A 20,973-nucleotide genomic window follows, 5' to 3' on the forward strand; every position below is an offset into this window, starting at 1 on the left:
AGTTTACACATATAAACCAGCACTGAAACGTTAGATGAGGCTGTTGGTAAGTGTTAACTGTGCCTACAGCTGTCACATTCTGTGCCGTCAAGGAAAATCAATAGGGATTGTGCCACTTGTATTGTCTTATCTAATATTTGTTCACCATGAAGTGCCAGGCACAAGCACCACCTAGAGCATATTGATTTTGTGATGTAGTGTAATCCACACACACATAGTCAGCAGGTGAAAGTCGCAGGTTTTGGAACCATACCATGCAGCTTTGGTGGTTTTTACTTGTGTTTCATCTGGGTCAAGCTCACTGCAAAACAACAACAACCTTATGTGTAAATATTCACAAACAGAAACATAACAGTATTATTCACCATGTAAAGAAGCTGCCAAGAATGAGGAGCACCCAGTGAGAGTGCTCTAGTTTTATGAGAATTGGTACGCAGGCAGAAATAGGGTGTTCCTTTGTAAATCAGAATAGTCTAATGAGAAGAAGTTGCAAGCTATCTGAAACAATTTGCGAAGTTAGTAAACATGTAGTAGTAAGTGCTGCTTGTCTGATCCTGCAGTGTTGAAATCAGTGAAAGCTTTGCCACTGATTTCCATGAGTATAAGGGTCATATGTATAAATGTAGGCTGTCTTTCAACCAAGAGAGGGGCCTCGTTTTTAGTGTTCCCTCTTATATCTATGTACCTTTTCATAGGACTCAGGTTTAACACCTGTCCTTCACTTTTCACTGTGCACTGTACTGTACATATGTAAAAATGTGCAAACCAAACTGTGAAAACACAAAAGTGAATGGCACATACAGAAGTTCAAACTGGGTTGAAAAAAATGTGTAAGTCAAAGAATGCAGGTGTGTGAAATAGAAAAGATGTGCGCATCAGAGCTGAAAAGAACTAAACCAGGAGTTTTGTCATAGAAACAACATCCAGATTAGGGAGACAAGCATTTTTAAAATGCTCTAATTTAAAACATATTTGTCAAACTTCAGATGTAAGCTAAGAGCTACCTTTATAAGGGGCAACACCACCAGACCTGAAAATAAGCCATTTTAGGATCTGATCCTGCAAAAAAACACTTATTCATGTCCTTAACTTTACATATTAGCCATTCCATTGGCTTTGATGGATGACTCGCAAAAATTAAGTTAAGCTGCTGCATAAGTGTTTGTAGGACTAGGACATAAGTGATGGGGATAGTATTAAGTAATTTAAAACAGTGGTTTCACCTTTTATTTATTTATTTTGGGGATTCGTGTTGGCTTAAGCTCAAGAAACATTCACTGGCTGGTCTCATTCTGTTCGTTGGTGGACATTGGTCTATATCATAGAACCACAACATACAGCAAAGCACACAAATATGGCATGACTGGTAATAGGTGCTAAAGGAAGCCCTAGTACTATAATAGCATAAAGCAGTGCAGTTCAGGAATGAAGAGCATAAGTGGAGGGGTGAGGGGGGAAGCTATCTATTCCAATGCCATTAGTCTCTCACTTTAATAAGTCCTACATTAGCACACAATATTTAAAATAATGATAACATAACCGATGTCCAGGTCTGCATGGCAGCTTTGTGTACAGATAATTTTTCAAAAACCCATTTCATTCTGCATCTATCATATGTGAGGAAGGGAGACGCAGATGATATGGGTTCCAATTACAAAATTACCAAAATGTTGCAAACAAATTATTTTGAAATTTTATATTCTGTCTCTGAGATAGCAATGTAGAATACAGTATGTGGATGGATGTTACCGTATGCCATGTATTGAATATTTACATTTGCTATGGATGACAGTACTTCCACAATTATGTAGCCTCCATTTCTGAGCTCAGTTTAAAACAAAAAAACTTTACTTTTCTTCAGAAAAACAATCCCCTTGAAATGCAACATGCCATATCTCATTCCATGGCAGGGTTTTTCTAGGATGTTTGGAAAGAATTTTAAAGGTGTGGGATTTAAAAATTCCCCCCAGTGACATATTTTTTAAAATGATCCTAACAGTTTTTGGCACTTCCTATCTCCAAAATGGCTCTGCCAACAAACTCCAAATTTGTTTGGTATTGTTGGCCATGTGGATTCTGTGGTTTGGGTGAGTATTTTTGTTGGATTTCTTTTTTGCAAGGGAGGTGTTGGTGGGTCGATTACAAAAGTAGATAATATGAACCCCTCACTACAGTAGGCAGGGAAGAGACTAATTAGGGGATCATTCGAGTAAGGATACAAAGAAAGGCACAGGAAGGCCAGAGGAGGGGCCCTGAGGGGAAAAGAAAGGTGTTCTTCCTTCTAAGTACAGGCCAAGATACAAGAAGAAAGCTGATCACCTTGCTGTAAGGAGAGAAGAGACTTTGTGAAGTAGTAAAAGTCTGTTTGTCACTTTACCAGGCTGAAAAAAAAGTCCCAGTCCTGATTCCCTCTTCAATGGGATTGGGCAGAGAATAGATCTGCACAGTTATCAGTGTTTTGAAGTGGCCGGCTGCAGTATTGTTCTTCCCTACTCCTCCCTTCCTGTTACCTGTGGATACAGTTTGGGCTGTACAGAGCAATTATTTACACACACACAGATACACACACACTGCAATGCTCTACTTTTTTTTCAAATATTAGAGGGAGAGATTTGAGGTGGAGGATATGTGGATGAACAGGAGTCCAGGGGGAGGCCTGTAGAAGTAGGGGCGTGAGTTTCAAGGGGAATAGACTGGGTGACTTAGAACTGTGCTACTATGTGTTGGATTGGGGCATCTGTGGGAGGAAGAAGAATATGAGAGGACAGGAGATGGCAGAGCATGCAGTGGGGAAAGGGGGGAGGTGCAGGGAGCCAGGGATATAGAAAAAGGTGCAGGGGATTGGGGGAGACGTAGAAATTGGATGCAAGATACTTGAGTAGGAAGGTATACAGGAATTGGGATGGGGAAATGGAGAGTTTATGCATGATAAATTTTAAATATTTAAAAATTTCTAGATAGACAACTTTAAAAGCACTTACTTTACAGCAGGGATCGGTAACCTTTGGCACACGGCCCGCCAGGGTAAGTCCCCTGGCGGGCCAGGCTGGTTAGTTTACCTGCCGCGTCCACAGGTTTGGCCGATCGTGGCTCCCACTGGCTGCGTAATGCCGTTCTAGGCCAATGGGGGTGGCGGCCAGCACATCCCTCGGCCCGCGCCACTTTCCACAGCCCCCATTGGCCTGGGATGCCAAAAACCGCAGCCAGTGGGAGCCGCGATTGGCTGAACCTGCGTATGCGGCAGGTAAACAAACAGGCCCAACCCGCCAGGGTGTTTACCCTGGCGAGTCGCATGCCAAAGGTTGCCAATCCCTGGTTTACAGTGTAGATAAAAAGCTCCATTCCCTTCCACTGTCCTCTAACCCCATAATCCACACAAATACAACCCTAGACACAGAGCTCCACATGCACAGGGCCTCATAAAATGTCACAGTAAAGGTCCCCTCCTGTGGACCTTATATCCATATAAAATTTATAAAGAAACAAATTGAGGAAATTCCCCCAAAAAAATATTCATTACAAGAAGGTTTTAAGGTTGAAGGTGTGTTTCAATGGAGTCTAGTTGGCACCCAAAACCAAGATTAGTCATCTCTTCACAAAATTGTGAACCTTAAAGACTCACACACACATCTACAAACGAACAGTTACAAGATTCACCAGTTTCTTTATTCTCATATGATCCTTCACCATTATCATTCCATCAGATTTACACCACCGCCTGACATTAATTTTGCCCTCCCCAAAAGTGTCCGATATGTATGCAAATGTTAAAATAACAAATGACTGGAGATCAGAAAATCTTTTTTATTTTATTTCTTGAAGGGATCCATTTCCAGCATATTACTACATTACTCGCTACAAAAAACATCTTGTTATCGGATACACAATATAGTTAATGTAGTTATAAAATACAATTTACTAAGCCTATCTACAATCACATAAACCTAAAGCACCATGCAATCAATGGACATTATATCGCCAAATTGCACCATTCACTAAAATATTATTTTACCCCTTTATAGTATCACACTATGAAATATTTGATGACATATCTTAATATACTCTTTGAACTATATTATTTTTGAATCTTTACTTCACAACGAAAATAACATACTAAATCAACAGTACACGTCTAACAGCATATTTCCATTATACAACAAATTGAGTTAGCCAAACTAAGATTGGGTGTATAAAACAGGGAGTGATGAAGGATTGTATGGCAGACAATTATTGGCTATTCCTTAACTGATCATTTCCATACAGTTATCAATATTTGTTTCTTAAACATATTGAATTTTTTAAAAGAATTAAAATGTACCTTCAAATTTAACATTTTTATTGTTTTTGTGTGTGTATCATAATAGAATAATGTAGTCAGGCTTAGCAAATATATATATTAAGTGCATATCTAGACCAAGAATAGCTACTCCAGTACAGATGCTTGCTATATGTTCTACTGTGCAGTGACCATAAATATGGAGGCCACTTAATTCTGAAAACCTAATTCCAGTACTATCTGCAAATTCATGTTCGCAAATATCAGTTCTCTGTATACTCGGTGTTCTATAAAATATGTGCAGCATAAAAATGCCACCTGATTCTAAAAATGTTTCAAACTAAAAGGTGAGGCTCCATACACTGTTTACCTGAAAAAGCAGCAAAGAATCCTGTGGCACCTTATAGACTAACAGGATTCTTTGCTGCTTTTACAGATCCAGACTAACATGGCTACCCCTCTGATACTGTTTACCTGAAGCAATTACTTTTTAAAGAATTCTGTGTAGAATAATTATTGGTTTACCAAGATAAAAATAAAGTTTCAGGAGCAGCTATAAAAATATTCTAGTTACTCCCCTAATAAAGAACAGACAGGTTTTTTAGAGCAAAATAAAATTAAAAGTTGCATATTTAAAGCCTGTTCCTGCAGTTGCTTAATACCATGAGGAGTACCAATACTCATGTTACTAAGCCCTTTGTCTAGTAGAAAGGGTTTACCAGATTCCACCTTTAGAACCAAATGCTGATCCCACCTGCATCCACAGCATGGAGTCCAGAACTTCAGGGCTTGGCTTTGTTCCACAGCAGCAGAGGCCTAATCAAATGCCTACTAACCCTACCCTCACATACACACACACACGCACAGACACTCACCTCAAGAACAGTTCTACAGAGGGATCTGTTGTTGCATGTCCCCCCATGCTCTCTGCCCAGGAGCAGAGTCTCTGACCCACATAGAGGCTAAGGCTTCACCTCAGGGAGGCACTCCACATATGTAGTATCTCCCTAATTCCATAAGAGTTAGTGGAATCCGCCACCCTTCCTAGCTGTCGAGTAGTAACCAAGAAGAGTGACTGGGCCTTGCAGTCCAAGATGGGAATCTTCAGGATGATATCTCTGGAAAAGAACTGCCACCCTAGGATGAAAGAGGACAAAGCCCCCTTAGCCGCACACATCAATTACTGCTGGAGGGAACAGATTCTTCACACAACGCACAGTCAACCTGTGGAACTCTTTGCCAAAGGATATTGTGAAGGCCAGGACTGTAATAGGGTTCAAAAGAGAGCTAAATAAGTTCATGGAGGATAGGTCCATCAATGGCTATTAGCCAAGATGGGCAGGGATGGTGTCCAGAAGCTTGGAATGGGCAGTGGGGCATGGAGCACTTGATGATTATCTGTTCTGTTCATTCCCTCTGAAGCACCTGGCATTTGCCAGTGTTGGAAGACAGGATACGGGGCTAGATAGACTTTGGTCTGATCCAGTGTGGCCATTCTTTTGTTCTTATTCCCTCCCCATTAGCTCCTCTCTCCCTTGGGCCAGCAAGGTTGGAGATGTGGGCCTAGTCCCTGTTCCCCAAGGCAGATCCATTAGGTTACTGTTGCAGTAATCAGGAAGGTGAGAGGGGCAGGATCTGCAGAAGCCACTCAGAAGATGAAGCTCATATGCCTGAACTGTCTAGTTCCCACAGTCTGTTCCAAGGTCTCATGGAGACAATTAACCTCCGTTCTTCACCAGGTCCACCTGTCTCCAAGATCAGTTAGGCTGCTGAGGAGAGACCACATATTGAATCACAGAAATATAGGGCTGGAAGGGTTCTCAAGAGGTTGTCCAGTCCATCCTCTTGGTCTGATGCAGGACCAAATATACCTAGAACATCCCTGATAGGTATTTGTCTAACCTGTTATTAGAAACCTCCAGTAGTGAGGATTCCACAGCCTCTGAAGGTAAGCTGTTCCAATGCTTAACTTCATAATCCAACACAGCTGCAGCATAAAGTTGGGACATGGCCTATGAAACACAAACCTGCAATCCTCCATTAAGAAGTACTCTTGCTGAATCCAATAGTTTTGTCTGAGGAAGGGCTGTGGGATCAAGCCCAGACTTGGGTAACTTCATATTTATCATGCTTCAATATTTGTGCAATGAAGTGGGGAGCTGAGTATCGTATAGATGTGCATTAGAGCAAATGTGTTTTAGTTAATAGAAATGATTTTGTGGCACCCTGACTGAAGACCTTAGAAATATAAATTAAACTATCTGTAGTTATAATGTAGCTTTACAAGTTAAGGAAAGCTATTGACACTCAAAATGCAACATAAACAATAGCAGATTGTTGCCAGTTAATAGGCCACTTCATTGTTTAAGGGTTCTGTTCCTTGTCACCCATTCCCACCTTTTGGCAAACAGAACTTGTGACGTCAGATTTTGAAAAAATTAACAGACTGAAATTTTCAGACCTTGATACATAAAATTAGGCATCTCAATCTGTTTGCAGTCACCAAGATAATTGGCCTGATTTTTCAGAGGTGCTGAGCATCTACAACATTCATTGAAAACAATGGGAGTCGAGTGTTCAGTAACTCTGGAAATCCAGCCACTTATTTAGATGTATGCATATGGAGTTAGGTGTCTAACTGCAGCACCCAAATAGGAAAACATTTGCCATAATTCCTAAGCCCTCAAAGTGTCCTTAAAGATACAATAATAATAACAACACTTGGGTCTTGTATAGCAGTTTCATCAGTAGATCTCAAAGCCCTCTACAAAGTAGGTCAATAACATTATCCCTATTTTATAGTTGGGAGATATAGAGTGGTTGAAACATTAGGTAACTAAAGAGATCTTTTTGTCTACTGAAAATGTCCGTATTATTTAATATCTCTATTTATTTTTCTATAATTTGCATTTTTTAAACCTAACTTCATTATTCTTTTGATGATTTAACTTTTTTTCTGATGTGTTAAAGCACCTAGCACACCATTAGTGCTACGCATCTAAATAATAATACATTTTGATACAGGTGGTATAGTATTCTAAACACTCGACTATTTTACACTGACAGTTTAGCTTTCACTGTTCTTGACATACAATCTTTCCAGTGGAAAGTATAATCTCTGCTATTGTTCCTATTGAGAGAAGCATAGCTGGAGGAGGTAAAAACCTATCATTGTTTGTTCAGCACCAATTCCTAATCAATAAGAAGCTAAACACTTCAGTAGAAAAAATATTACAGCTTTGTTTCCACAAAATGTTACCATTTTTTTTCCTCACATCTTCATCAAAAGCAGCATTCCCGACAGTGACCGTTTGCCAAGAATAGCCAAGATATAGAAACCCTATGGGGTCTTGTGATTCAGATTTAGGAATATCAGACCTAGAAGGTCTAAGGCATTGTGTATTAGTATGTATTGAGGCCTCATTCCAGGTGGCAAACAGCTGCACCTTTTAATAAAACTTCAAAACTAAATCTGAAGTGCTTGCTTTCAGGAGATAAGTGTTATATTTAATTGAATCATTCTCAAAACATTATAGATTAGGCCAGAAAAAGGATTGTGAATATTTAATATATTTGTTTTGTATTTCCAATAGTCAACAGAATAATGAAATTCCTTAACTACTTCTCTTTAACTTGCATGAAGAAAGCACGGTATGTTGCTAAATCTCTTTTCACCAGCACTGCCGAGAAACAACTTTAATCCTTGTTAGAAAATTGCAGAGTCTGGGGCTGACAAAGAGCTCATGCTTGTTCTATTGTGAGTGCTCCTGGGCCCTGAGAGTGGAGCCCTTTACAGCTGCATGGATCCAGCCTGGCTCAGCTGTACTATTTAGGAGAGGAGGTTTGTCAATTTCTATTGACAATGGAGAGAGTTTTTCAGTGCCTGTAGCAGTGCTGAACACAGTTGGGGATCAATGCCAGCCATTCAAGCTGCACCCTCTTTCATTGCTTTGGTTTGTTAATTCAAGACTAAAGGTCCACTGAGGGGGTTTAGGGTGTTTAAGAAAGCTGATGAACTGAGAGCGTTTATAGCCCTGGTGTGGCAATTTCCATAGTCAGTGGCAACTATTGGCACTGAGGGAGTTGTGTCCTTGTTGACCCTCTTGTTATTAAAAATGCACAAGTGCTGCGCTTCTCAATATTTCAACACTCTTTCATTGTCAATACCACCTTCTGAGCCCTTCAGCTTGTTGCTTGCTCTAAAGATCTTCTTAGATTGGGTTTGAAAACTTCACCTTAAACACTAGATTAGACTGATGTTCTGTTTTCCGTGCTCCTGTTGATTTGTTGAACCTTCCCAGGGCTGGAAAGCAAGTAGCAGCTTGATGGGGAGACAGGCTGCTAATATGATTTACCAGTCTACAGTCATGCACAATAAGTGTGAATAAATACAGGGGTCTCACAGAGTCAACCCTAGCCTTTCCTTTTCTCTTATTTTTGCTTTAAAAGAGATATCTCTGGAAAATTGAAGTGAGTAATGCATGCCCTTACAGGAGCTGGATGAACCATGAATAAGAAAAAAATAATATATTTTTTTCTTAAAGTGGTTGGCTGCTGTCATGCACTGATGTGAAAAAATATATAATATTCACTTACTGCTTTATGCCTGCATAGACCACAGCAAAGAATAAGCCACTAATACCATATCATTGACATCTACAAGAGTCTTACTGCCCTTCCAGTGTCATCATTACAAGGGGGAAAGTGCATTTTTACCAGTTAAAAAGGAACTGTTTTTATTTAAAAACTTTGAAAACTAAAGGCCATTATCTGACTGCTAAAGGTTACAAGCAAGTTTGCAACAGATCTTCCAAATGACACGTTGGGTGCATACTCTGCCTGTAAACTATACTGATGATGGTCAAAATGCTTGGCCTGCTTTCCAACTCCCTCTGAGTTTGTAGCACTGTGCTTTTTTTTAACACCATTTTAAAAAACGGAAATAGGGAAACATTCATCTTAGATAAACTAGAGGAAATTCCTTAAATGCCCGAAGTCTGTGTATTAGAGACCTGAAAGTAACAGGTATTCTTTCTAGCAATGCTACTGGTGGGGCGGGAGAGGAGAGACCCTGAAAATACGCTAGCTGTGATTCTTGTAAAAATTCTATGACAATTCTGGCTTTAAAATTTGAATGTCATTTTCCATATAATGCTTTTTAAATGTTTTCTTAATGTGTTTTGATATATAATATCAGTTAATATTGTTTAATGGTAATTTCACAGTATGATTTTCCTGTATATGGTTAACTTGTTAAAACTAGGCTAAGAATTTTTCAATGATTTTTATTTTAACATTTTAACATTTTTGTGTTAATAATTATAAAAATGCTTTTTTGCCCTGGTGTATTGATAATCCTATTTATACAATGGCGGGATAAAGTTAATTTTTATTTGCCTCTCAAATGTTGCCTGAGCAGCATTTATTCTTTAGTCTCCAAATTTAGCTGGACTAATATGAAGCAGTGATTTTAGTTTCTTGGCTGTGTTTTCAATCTGTCTGTCTTAGTAGGGTGATGTAACAAATTTGCATTCTATGGCAGTTTTCATTTACATATCTGGATTTTTTTGAAAATACACATTTTGAGAGAATGAGATAGGTTCTGTTCTCAGTTTTCCTTCTACAACTCCATTAATTTCAACAGTATTACACAAGGATAACCAATCACAGAATTTATCACAGTATCTGCAGCTTGCTCATTCATTCTTTACCAATTATTTCAACACAACCCCCTTAGCAGAAGTAAATTGTAGCTCATGTTATGCAGGTTTTTTTCTCATGGAATAATAATCGTTTCTTGAAAATTAATTGATAGAATCATGTTCTGTGTTTTTCCCCTATGCAAGATTAAAATGTGTAACACCCAAGCAACAAGAGAATAGAATAGGTCCATCTTGTTTCAAAGAACAGTAGAGAGTCCAGAGAGAATGCATGGCTATATGACATTTCAAGTTTATCATGTCAGCAGAGTCCAGCAAGTGAATTCACATATTTGCTATTTGTATTATAGTACATGACAATCATCCTGTATCAGCCTTTACTTGAATAAGATCCCATTATCCATTATTTCAAAAAAATATGAAGTAATTGTAATGAAAACCCTAAAATAAGTGTGTGACTAATAAAAGAAAAGAAGCTCTATTAAGGAATGTCTTTCAGTGATCCAGATCAATGTTCCATGGATACTAAATCAACTCTACATAATATTAAACAAATCAAGTTACTTCGTTTTATGAGATTTGTATAAGCACATGCATTTTATTCAGTGTGTTTGTTCAGTTCAATATAATAAATTAATAAGAATACATTTGAAAAAAATAAAAGTAATTTATTTCCAGTGATATGTAATTAATATATCTTTTATACATATTAAACAAAATTGTTAAAGCAAGCTTAATAAATACAAGTCAATATTATATGAAAATCTTACTTTTAATCATTACAAACATTTCTTAAAGCTGATTGCTATTCACTTCTGAGTCTAGATTTATTTTATTTACTATAAAGGAAAAGTATTTAAATATATATCCAATATATGTATAAAAAGCTTGTTCCACCAGGCTGGCATTTTTGGTATAAGGAGTGCTACTTTTATCATTAGTTAGATGAAATCCAAAACCCACATTGTGTTAGATCTTTCAATATTTTTAATTGGGCTTACAATATTCAGAGAGTGCTAAAGCTACATACAGTAGCCATCCTTCGAACTTCATTAATATATGTACCTTGTATTGTATCCTACATTTTAAAACATAAACACACAATGTTTCTCTTCTTTACATATCTGTGTATGTTGTAAGGGTACAGGAAATTACAACAGGAAAGGATTTAAGCTTCTCCCTGTGGGAGAGAGACTATAAATAAGGATGAGAAATGAACTCTCTCAAAGTGTAATTTCTTATTCCTAAAATGAAACAAGACCCTTCCTTTTTTGTACTTTGACTGAATGACATCTGGTTAGTAGTTTACATGAGAGAGAGAGAGAGAGAGAGAGAAACTGCTACAACATCTTGTAAAAACTCTTTTAACTTTAGTTAATTTTAATGCAACTTGGTGCTGTATCTTCTTGATCACTGGTATATTTGAGCTGGACATTATTTTTATGATAAAATGAGCATCAACTGCAGTAAGATTATTTTTGCAATATCCATTCATAAAGCATTAAGTGAAAATGTTTACACACATGCCTAGCATGCAAAAGGAAGAAGAGAGATCTTGTAATATAATTAGTAACAAATGGAATGCAAAATCCTGAACAGCTTACTTTTTTTGTTGTCTGTTTCTGGTTTTACTGAAGTAAAACTCCCATTGACTTTGGGGTGATTTCCCAAAGTCAGGAGTGAGTAAAAACAGAATAAGGACTTCAGGATTTTTGGCTCATCGTTAGATGCCCTTATTCTATATTAGATGTTGTTTTCTTGTTTGGTATGGAAAACCTGAAACACAGCAAAATCTTTTTTTAAAGCTAATCTTACTGCATTTTCCCCTACTGTTTCAGTGGTCAGTTCTTCCATATGTGTGTTTAATACCCATTCTTAATGACAGATAGCAAAGTGCAAAACACTATTTCACATTAATTTGTTAAAACTCAGTCAGCATAGTGAGTTCTATTTAATGTAAAACAGTCCAGGAATAGGCGTAGTTTAACTTCTATATTTTTTTTTTTGGAGGGTGTTGGGGAGCAGCTCCAGTCAGACCAATAAGGCTGTGCCTGGGAGGGCAAATTCAGCCCCTGCCCGAGACTTGTAGTTTGAGGGGAGCAACGCCCCCCTGTCCACCCGTAAATTATGCCATGAATCTAGGTCAAGTTAGTTGATTTCCTAGCAACACACACAATTCTCTTAACAGAAAATTATATCACTGGTGACTTCAAGTGCTGATCTATGCTCATTACCTCTCATTACTAAATATGTTAAATGAATACTTCAGAATTGTTGTTTTTGTTTTTTTTCACCCTTCTTTCTAGCAATGGTACAGCAGCTCCATGAAAGTCATATGTATGTGGCTGGCTGATAGATTAGACCTTCAACTTCACATCTACCAGCTGAAGACTCTCATCAAGATAGTGAAGGTAAACAAAAATATATTTGAATTAGATTACAAAATGGCATTAGAGAGAAAAGTGAGGGATAGTTAATAGAAAATAAACTACTATAGATAAACATGGGTCACTGTGCAAACCCAGACATATATAGTGAAACAAGTTGCTACTTTTTGTCAGGGTTTCATCCCCCTTTGGTTACCTGTGTGTGTGGGGAGAGGGGAAGTATGTTTAAAAATGCTTATCTTGATTTGCGGGAAGAAAGACAAGAGGCAATGAATGTGATTTAATTAGGCCACTTTATTCACTTAACTATCTGGGAATAGTTGGTACAGTGCAGGTCATCTTTCTTTCCTTAGCCATTCCACCTATTCGGAAGCACTGCCCTCAGGCCTCCCCCATCTCAACCTGATCTTAGCCCATTCCCACCACCCTCCCCTCATCTGATGGAGTTAAACTGGGCGGGAAAAAAGATGGGGCTGTCTCTCTGCTGAATCAGATGTTAGGAGCTCCAACCCTACTTTTACCAACTTCCTTAGGGGATGCTTCCCCCTAAACCAGTGGTGGGCAACCCGCAGGGACATGCTGGCTGCCGCTTCCCGCAGCTCCTATTGGCCGGGAATGGCGAACCACTGCCACTGAGAGCTGTGGGCAGCTGTGCAAATGTAAACAAACTGTTTGGTGGCCCGCCAGCGGATTACCCTGATGGGCTGCAGGTTACCCCCCAGTGCCCTAAACCCACTTCCAGCTCCAGTCTATCAGGGAACCATATCCCTTCTGTAATAAGTACCTGCACTGGACACCTGCCACACCTACTAAATTGTGATATCTAGACCTATCCTCATTACCTACTTCACCCCTGCTGCTACGGGAAAGGTGGAAAAAACTCACTTCCCTTCAGCCAATCTGACAGTGAGGGAAAAATTCCTTGCCAGCCCCAAATGAAAAAGGGCAACGAGGGCAAGCCCACAGAAGATCATAAAATCTGGTTCTACTCTGATCCCCTGGGTGGGAGGGTAGATGCTACTGATCGGTGATTGAGAGAGAGCCTTATGGAATGCAGGAGGGGTATTAATACCCTTCCCTTCCCCTGGTGCACATTGTGAGTCAGTGACTCTCCCTGGCCCAGCCTCTTCCTGTTTCCCCCTTGGCTCCACTCAGATGAGTCTGTCCTCCTCCTCCTCTCCCTCATAACCCAGATGAAGTACAGATGCTTAAAAGAGCCCTGTCCTCTTTTTCCTGCTGCCTAGACAAAGAGTTATTGCATTCAGTTGCAGTGAACACCTTTCCCTGAATGAGTAGTTACTGTCCATTGTAACCTCACTACGGAGGAATCAAATGATCAGTTACAGTGAACAAATATGTTGACTGCATTATGTCTAGCATCTCGATTACAAATCCTTACCTGGAACCGACTGGAGCAATTTGTATAGGGACTTCATGCTATACACCTTACACAAGGTATTAGTGGTTGTGTTAATGAAAGCTGCTATTTTTATCTTGACAATTACAATAGTACACTTACCCCTCCTGCCCTTAAGAAAGTGGATGGTAACTATTTTTAACTAATTTTTCTATTTCATTATATATTGTGATGTATTAGGTTCTGCCTGGAGAACATTGTACAAGTATTGGGTAGAATTTCCTAATTTTTCTTAGACCAGATAGAGCACCAGTAGAATTAGGAACAAAGGAATTGCCATATTGAGTGAAATCAGTGGTCTCTCCAGTCCAGTGTCCTATCACTGACGGTGGCTAGTGCCAAATGCTTCAGAGGAAAGTGCAAATATCCTGCATTATACAATTATTAGATAACCTGACCTCTTGGAAAGTTTCTTTCTAACCCCCCCATCAGAGAGTAACTGGCTGTTGCCTCAAGTCAGAGGAATTTGTGTCTCTTTCCAAACTTTTTTAATCCTTACTATTGTAGTTCTTAATGTTCTTGTTATCCATACAAAGGTCCAATAAGAAGTTCTTGGTCTCAGTGATAATCTTTTCCCCAAATTATCATGTTGTACAGTTAAAGTCATGGCTGTAACATCAGGGGAATTTCATCTCGTGGACACCAGAGTTACATTTGGAATTTTCATTGTAAAGTGGAAAAATGATTGAATATGGCAGATGTTGCCATGCTTACACCAGCATCAGCCCAACAGGCCATCCAAGTTTAGCTTTGCCATCTTAGAGCCAGGTCCTGCGCCATTGTTTCAGTTGAACCAATTTCCTTTCAGGCCACTGGCTGGTAACAGCATAATCAAGACACACTGTGAGTGGTGACTCCAATGAGAGCCCCGTTGTGGAATTCAAAGTTTTTCTCAAGGAAGGACAAGAGTGGAAACATCACGTGCTCTCCTCCAGGGCTAAAGAGCTCATGGAGTACAAGAAGTGTACACAGTGAGAGCTAAAGGCAAAATTATACAAGTGTGGAGCTTCTGGAAAAATGGACCCCAAGTCCATAGAGTCCAAAAGATTTACCTAAACGGACTATCAAGGTTCCTTCCCCACTCTGAACTTTAGGATACAGATGTGAGGACCTGCATGGACACTTCTAAGCTTAATTACTAGCTTAGATCTGGTACACTGCCACCATCCAGAATTCCAGTGTCTGGAGCACTTTCTGTCCCCCCTAAACTTTCCTCTCCCTGGGTTGCCTTGAGGGACTTCACCAATTCCCTGGTGAACACAGATCCAAATCCCTTGGATCTTAAAACAAGGAGAAATTAACCATCCCCCCTTCTATCCCCCCCACCTATCCCTGGTGAGTCCAGATCCAATCCCCTTGGATCTTAAAACAAGGAAAAATCAATCAGGTTCTTAAAAAGAAAGTTTTTAATTAAAGAAAGAAGAGTAAAAATCATCTCTGTAAAATCAGGTTGGAAAATACTTTACAAGGTAATCAGATTCATATAGCCCAGAGGAACCCCCTCTAGCCTTAGGTTCAAAGTTACAGCAAACAGAGGTGAAATCCTCTCAGCAAAAAAGGAACATTTACAAGTTAAGAAAACAAAAATAAGACTAACACACCTTGCCTGGCTATTACTTACAAGTTTGAAACATGAGAGACTGATTCAGAAAGATTTGGAGAGCCTAGATTGACATCTGGTCCCTCTTAGTCCCAAGAGCAAACAACCCCCAAAACAAAGAGCACAAACAAAGACTTCTCTCCACCATGATTTGAAAGTATCTTGTCCCCCTATTGGTTATCTGGTCAGGTGTCAGCCAGGTTTACTAAGCTTCTTAACCCTTTACAGGTAAAAGAGACATTAACCCTTAACTATCTGTTTATGACACAGACACTTAAGGAGTGGTTGGTGCACTGTGAGTCAGTAGATGGCAGGACCAACTATGCCAGTACTGTTGTCTACATTAAAACTACAGAGTGACACAATAGTTACCCTTGCTTAGAGGAAGTGCAGTGAACACCTGTGCAAAACTGGTAGCAACTTTGTGGCTGGACATGCAGAGTGTTATGGGCATGTGAGAGAGGGTTCCAAAGTTGGTTTAAATGTCTATGGTCTCTGGTGTAGAAAAGGTCCTAAAATCTCATCTGCATCACTTTACATCCATCTGTGTATACAGATTCTGGAGAAGCTCCAGAAAGAGCTATATAAGTTGTTCAAAGGCTCTGAACTACCATCATAAGAATGAGAGTTTAATCCTATACACTTCAGAAAAGATACCAAGAGGAAACCTTGTTGTATTTTATAAATACCTAAAGAATGATCATAAAGTCTTTCAAAAGATGGGTTTGAGCTAAACAACAACAGAACCCAGGGACACTCATGGAAATGTAAAAGGAAAGAAACTGGATTTAAGTAAATGAAAAGACTTTTTTCTTGGAAGGTAATCAGAGCTTGGAATTCAAGAAAAAAAGGCTGTTACTTGGACACTAGAGATACCTCAGGATAGAAATGAGATTAAGTGACAGTTACTTCATATTATATAATTATTTTTATTGTTTTGTTTATAGAGTACCATCAGTTTGCACAGAGCTGTACACTAAGTGAGGTATGCCAGATCTCTGCGTTAGTGTGCTAAATTCATGGCAAGAACAATAGAGCACATGAACATGCACACAGAAGGGAAAAAAGTAGTCTGAAGGATAAGGAATATTCTTTCCCCAGCTGGCCAGCAGAGGCTACCTTAGGAGAAATACTAATAAAATACTAAAACTGCAAAATTATCATGAGATGCTTTAGATATGCAACTGCTTTTAACAATAACAACAGTTGCACCACAAAAGGCCACTACATTGAATTGAGAATATATCAGTGGGACTGATGCTGAAGTTTATGATGAGGTAAAAGTTCCTCTGAAATCAATGGGAGATTTATCTGGATAATGGTTGCAAAATCAATCCTTAAAAGTCATGTAAGAGGAGAATTCTGAAAAAGTGTGAAAATCCTACTGTATTTACAGTAGTGAAATACAGTGAGTGACTGTATCCAGAGACGACAGCATTTTCTGTTTGTTGTCCCATACTTGTTTCCTCGTTTAAAGGAAAAGTGCACCCACTTTGCTCAGACCCAAAATATAAAAATCCACAAGGTAACTCATAAACTCTAAAATGTGGGGACTTGGGGCATAGGTTAAAGTTTTGAATTAAAATGGATATTTCTGAGCTTTGTACTTGCACAAGCAATATCAGGCATAGAGGATGTCATGAAAGAAGGTTATAGTGGATGTGGGACATAAATCAAGTGATTGGAAAGGAAACATAGAGTGCATGAAGTGGGAAGGGTCATAAGTAGAGATGAAAGAGATATGAGCAGTGATGAAGTTCTGGAGAGATTTGAAAGTGATGAGTAGAACTTTGATCTCAGTATGGTTCATAACAGAGCTTAAAGTGGCACTGACTTAAAGGATTTCCTTTGGGGAGCACACTATACCTATGTTCTGTTGAGTGCAGTGGCTACCTATTCAATGCAATTCAAGGTTTTGATATAAACTGTGTGTGTGTGAGAGAGAGAGAGAGCGCAGCAATTGAAATCAACTGAGATGATCAAACTGATATGTTCATTTTGAGGCTGAGAACAGAGCCATCTCAGTAGAAGGTCTTCAGCTCTGGAACTTACTCCCTCTTTGTTCTAACAGAGAAACAACAGTGATGTTCATGGAAGGCTGCAGACCTCAGCACTTAACCCAGGATTAGTCTAAGGGAGTTGGTTAAGGAGGGGTTCCCTGGAAAGATAGGCTCCTTATTGGGATTGGTTGGGTTACCCTGAGTTATAGTTACTTTATTGTTGATTTATTGCACTGAAATGTCAGTGCATCTACAGGAGATTATTCAATAGGCATATAATATGAATGCAAAAAAATTAAATCTGGATCGAGAATCAGTAGGAGTGATTTAGTCAGAGCATTGGAAGAATGAAAAGCTTGATAGCTGTGTTTTGGATGCACTGGGGGCAGAATCGATGGGACAGGGAAAAGTAGGTAGAATGGATCCATATAGGATAACAGGCAGTGGTAAAAGTAAACAAAGTAGTAAGGAATTGTGGGGCTTTAGACCTTCCCTGGTCCTCTTCTCTTATATCCTTTTCCATGCACATTGTAAGCCCAAACCAGTGCTACCAGAAAAAATGGCAGAGTATGTGTTGGATTTTCACTGCTGCAGTGCTGCCTGCCTGCTTTTAGACATCAACAGTGAATAATGTGGTTCCTCCTGCGTCTTCTTGCCCAACACAGAAAATCAAATGAAAGAGTAGCCTCTGCGGTGTCATGTCAAATCTATGCATCAGGGAAACAAAACCTTGAGAAGTGAACAAAAGGAAGGATATGTAGATGATCTGCAATTTAAGTGAGCATTTACTCTGACTTTTTCTTTTTTTAAGCAGTGACCATAGAAACTGTTACATCACAGGATACAGAACACATCTTAAAACTTGTTTTCAAATGTATTTTCATAAACACCTGGTTTATAATGTAGAGATAACTGAAAAGGAAATTATATTATGAGGAAAGAGTTCAGGTGTTGAGATTTTCTGCTGAATGGTAAACAGCAGCTGTAGCCAAATTCATAATGGAATATACAACTGTAGATGTCAGCTTCAAAATGCTGTACTTTTAAGACCGATTTAACAGAGTGATGCCAATTTGTTTAGACATTCACAAAGCTCTTTATCAGGTTACCTCTGAATGAATGAAAGGGAACTACAGAGTTACTGCAAAATATGCACTGAGTGAAGTATGGAAGCTTAACACAAAACATACCACCTTAAAGGAATGGTTTTTAATTTGGGGACAATGGACCCTTTTCTGGTGTTCATAGAATGAAACAATTTAGCATTGTCTACAGTTTTGCAAAAATTACCCCAAGTTAGACAACAGACTGTTAACACCTCTGTCCACTTCCATGGTTGCAACCACTAGTGAAAGCTAGTGTAAGAGATCAAAGTGTAGAGAAGGTCTTTGGGAACTAAGTATTTAGGGGATTATTGTATTGGAAGGGAACTGACCCATGAAAAGCGATCTTTCTTTCAAAATGATGCACAAGAGGAAAAAGTTGATAACTACCTTAAAGAAATAATTGCTAATACATCTTGGTAACATGAACTATATAATGTTTCTAGTAAGGTGGCTTATTATCACTTCACATCGCTCCTGACTTGACAGGTATAACAGAGTCATATGCACAAGTTCACAGATGATTATGACAATAAGTTGCTTATATGGATACACAGCATGATTGGTGGTGGTTGTGTTCTGTGGCCCAAATTTTCAAAAGTGATTTGTGATTTTGGGTGCCTTGTATTTTGGAGGGGTCATCTTGATATGTTTTAAAATGACCTAGTTTTCAGAAAGTGCTGAGCTCTGACCCAAAAATGAAAGCATAGGCCTTTATTCTTAAAAGGAATGAAACTATTTTAATAATGGTATAATTGGACACTTTATGCAGTGACTATGCGTGGGCTTCTTGGGAAAATCCAATGGTGCATTTTGAATGTTCTCTCTTCTTGCTACAGAAAACCTACCGAGATTTCAGATTGCAGGGTGTGCTGGAAGGAACACTGAACAGTAAAACCTATGATACTGTTCACAGCCGTCTTACAGTAGAGGAGGCCACAGTCTCAGTCACTGATGGAGGAGGACTTCAGGGTATCACCATGAAAGACAGTGATGAAGAAGAAGGATGATAGTGAGATATTTCATCTAGAAGGTCAACACTAGGTGTTTGTTTTGTAACTTGTCCTTGTATTTGCATTTATAGTTTCGCTTTACAACACTTGAGTACCAAAAATGTAATTCATTCCACTTTTTTAAATCTGAAAGCAGAATTATTGGGAGCAAAAGTGCCAAGAATTTTTTGAGGACAATGATTTTAGCATATTTCAATGTATAGCTTTGCTTAGAACTGTGAGAATGTTGGCATGAAGTTTGAGTTGCACTTGTGATTATGTTTCTTTACCTTTTGTTAGTTACCATTTGTTCCTGTAACTCCTCCATCAAATAGTGATGTCCTGTGCAGAAAACAAGGTGTGTGCCTCACATAATACACAATTATACAGGAAATCATTCTTGGAATAATTCACTGCCCTTGTTAAAAAACAGTGTGTTTTCAGGATTACACTTTACATATTTTTTTCTTGTTTTGTACTTAATTTTTCATTATTGTGTGATGTGCATTAAAAACTTAAATCTTGGTTCATGGTGCTTTGAATTTGGTGTGTAAATAAGACTCCAGGAACTACAAAATGCACATAGACTACTTATGAGTGTTGTGTCTTGTTTCCCTACATTCATCTTGCAAGTTTAAGGATATCTCATCATGCTGGATGTCAGTAAGCTTGCCATCAGTGTTTCTATATCTATGTGAAATTTTGCAGGCAATAAGAACACATTTTGTCATGACTGCGTCTGTATCTATCCAAGTTTGTATAGAATTCTAAAATTAAAAGATGTTTTCAGTATTTGAAATAATTCAAACTGTCACCTAGTTTTTTCTTGTAAAAACAAATAAGCTATTTCTGAACGCTTGTATTTGATACCCTGCTTTTGTATGAGCCCATGGCAGTGTTCTATAAACAAATATTTATATTCTCATGCCTTTGGTGAGAGTTTGACAGAATCAGACAAGGTTTTCTCAAAATTTGCTGTTTCTATAAAAAATACTACCATATTTATTTTCAGAGAACATGTATGAATCTTCATATGGATGAGATCTCTAGGAATTCTCAAAGAGCAATATCAGGAGGAGGAGTAGGTAGAAGTTAGTGAAGTGCCCATTGATACTAAATGTCTGTGCTTAATTTAACAGAGTGATGTGTTTTAAATATAGAACAATTCAAAAATTGTGCAGCTTACATGAAGTTTCCTTCGCAGTGACAGTTGTGGAACTTCAGAGGGGTTCTGGAAGGGCAAAGGGCCTGATGAATTGAAAAGTTTTTGAGCCATTAACAGAGTTAGTTTTTAAGTGTGCATATAAACTGTGCAGAACAAGGGCAGGCAGGTTACACTTCTGCAGAGCTCCGCTACTTACAAAAGAAAATGACAATTACTCCCTACTGCTCTCCTGGCACCCAAACCGAAAAGGAGTTTGTTTAAATGAAATACAGGGGAAAATCAAACATCATTTGCTGTTGAAAACCATCCATGTCCTGCCTCTTCACAGGGACGAGAGGTACAGTTTTCCAGGTCCTGTGCCTCCTGTTCTTCC

At 38.7% G+C, this 20,973-nt stretch overlaps 1 protein-coding gene across 13 annotated transcripts in view; it reads left to right on the plus strand.

Annotated features, from left to right (window-relative positions):
• The window catches only part of CADPS2 (calcium dependent secretion activator 2), a 591,588-nt gene extending 571,353 nt beyond the window's left edge, over window positions 1-20,235 (plus strand). For all 13 annotated transcript variants that reach the window (XM_050936075.1, XM_050936080.1, XM_050936079.1 and 10 more), the window contains 2 exons: window positions 12,243-12,347; window positions 19,283-20,235. In XM_050936075.1, coding sequence (XP_050792032.1) covers window positions 12,243-12,347; window positions 19,283-19,453 — 276 coding nt within the window. In that variant the 3' untranslated portion in view covers window positions 19,454-20,235. The remainder of the gene's footprint in view (window positions 1-12,242; window positions 12,348-19,282) is intronic.
• Window positions 20,236-20,973: the final 738 nt, after the last annotated feature.

This window comes from Gopherus flavomarginatus, chromosome 1, assembly GCF_025201925.1.
Source record: "Gopherus flavomarginatus isolate rGopFla2 chromosome 1, rGopFla2.mat.asm, whole genome shotgun sequence".
In the NCBI taxonomy this organism is placed as follows: Eukaryota; Metazoa; Chordata; order Testudines; family Testudinidae; genus Gopherus; species Gopherus flavomarginatus.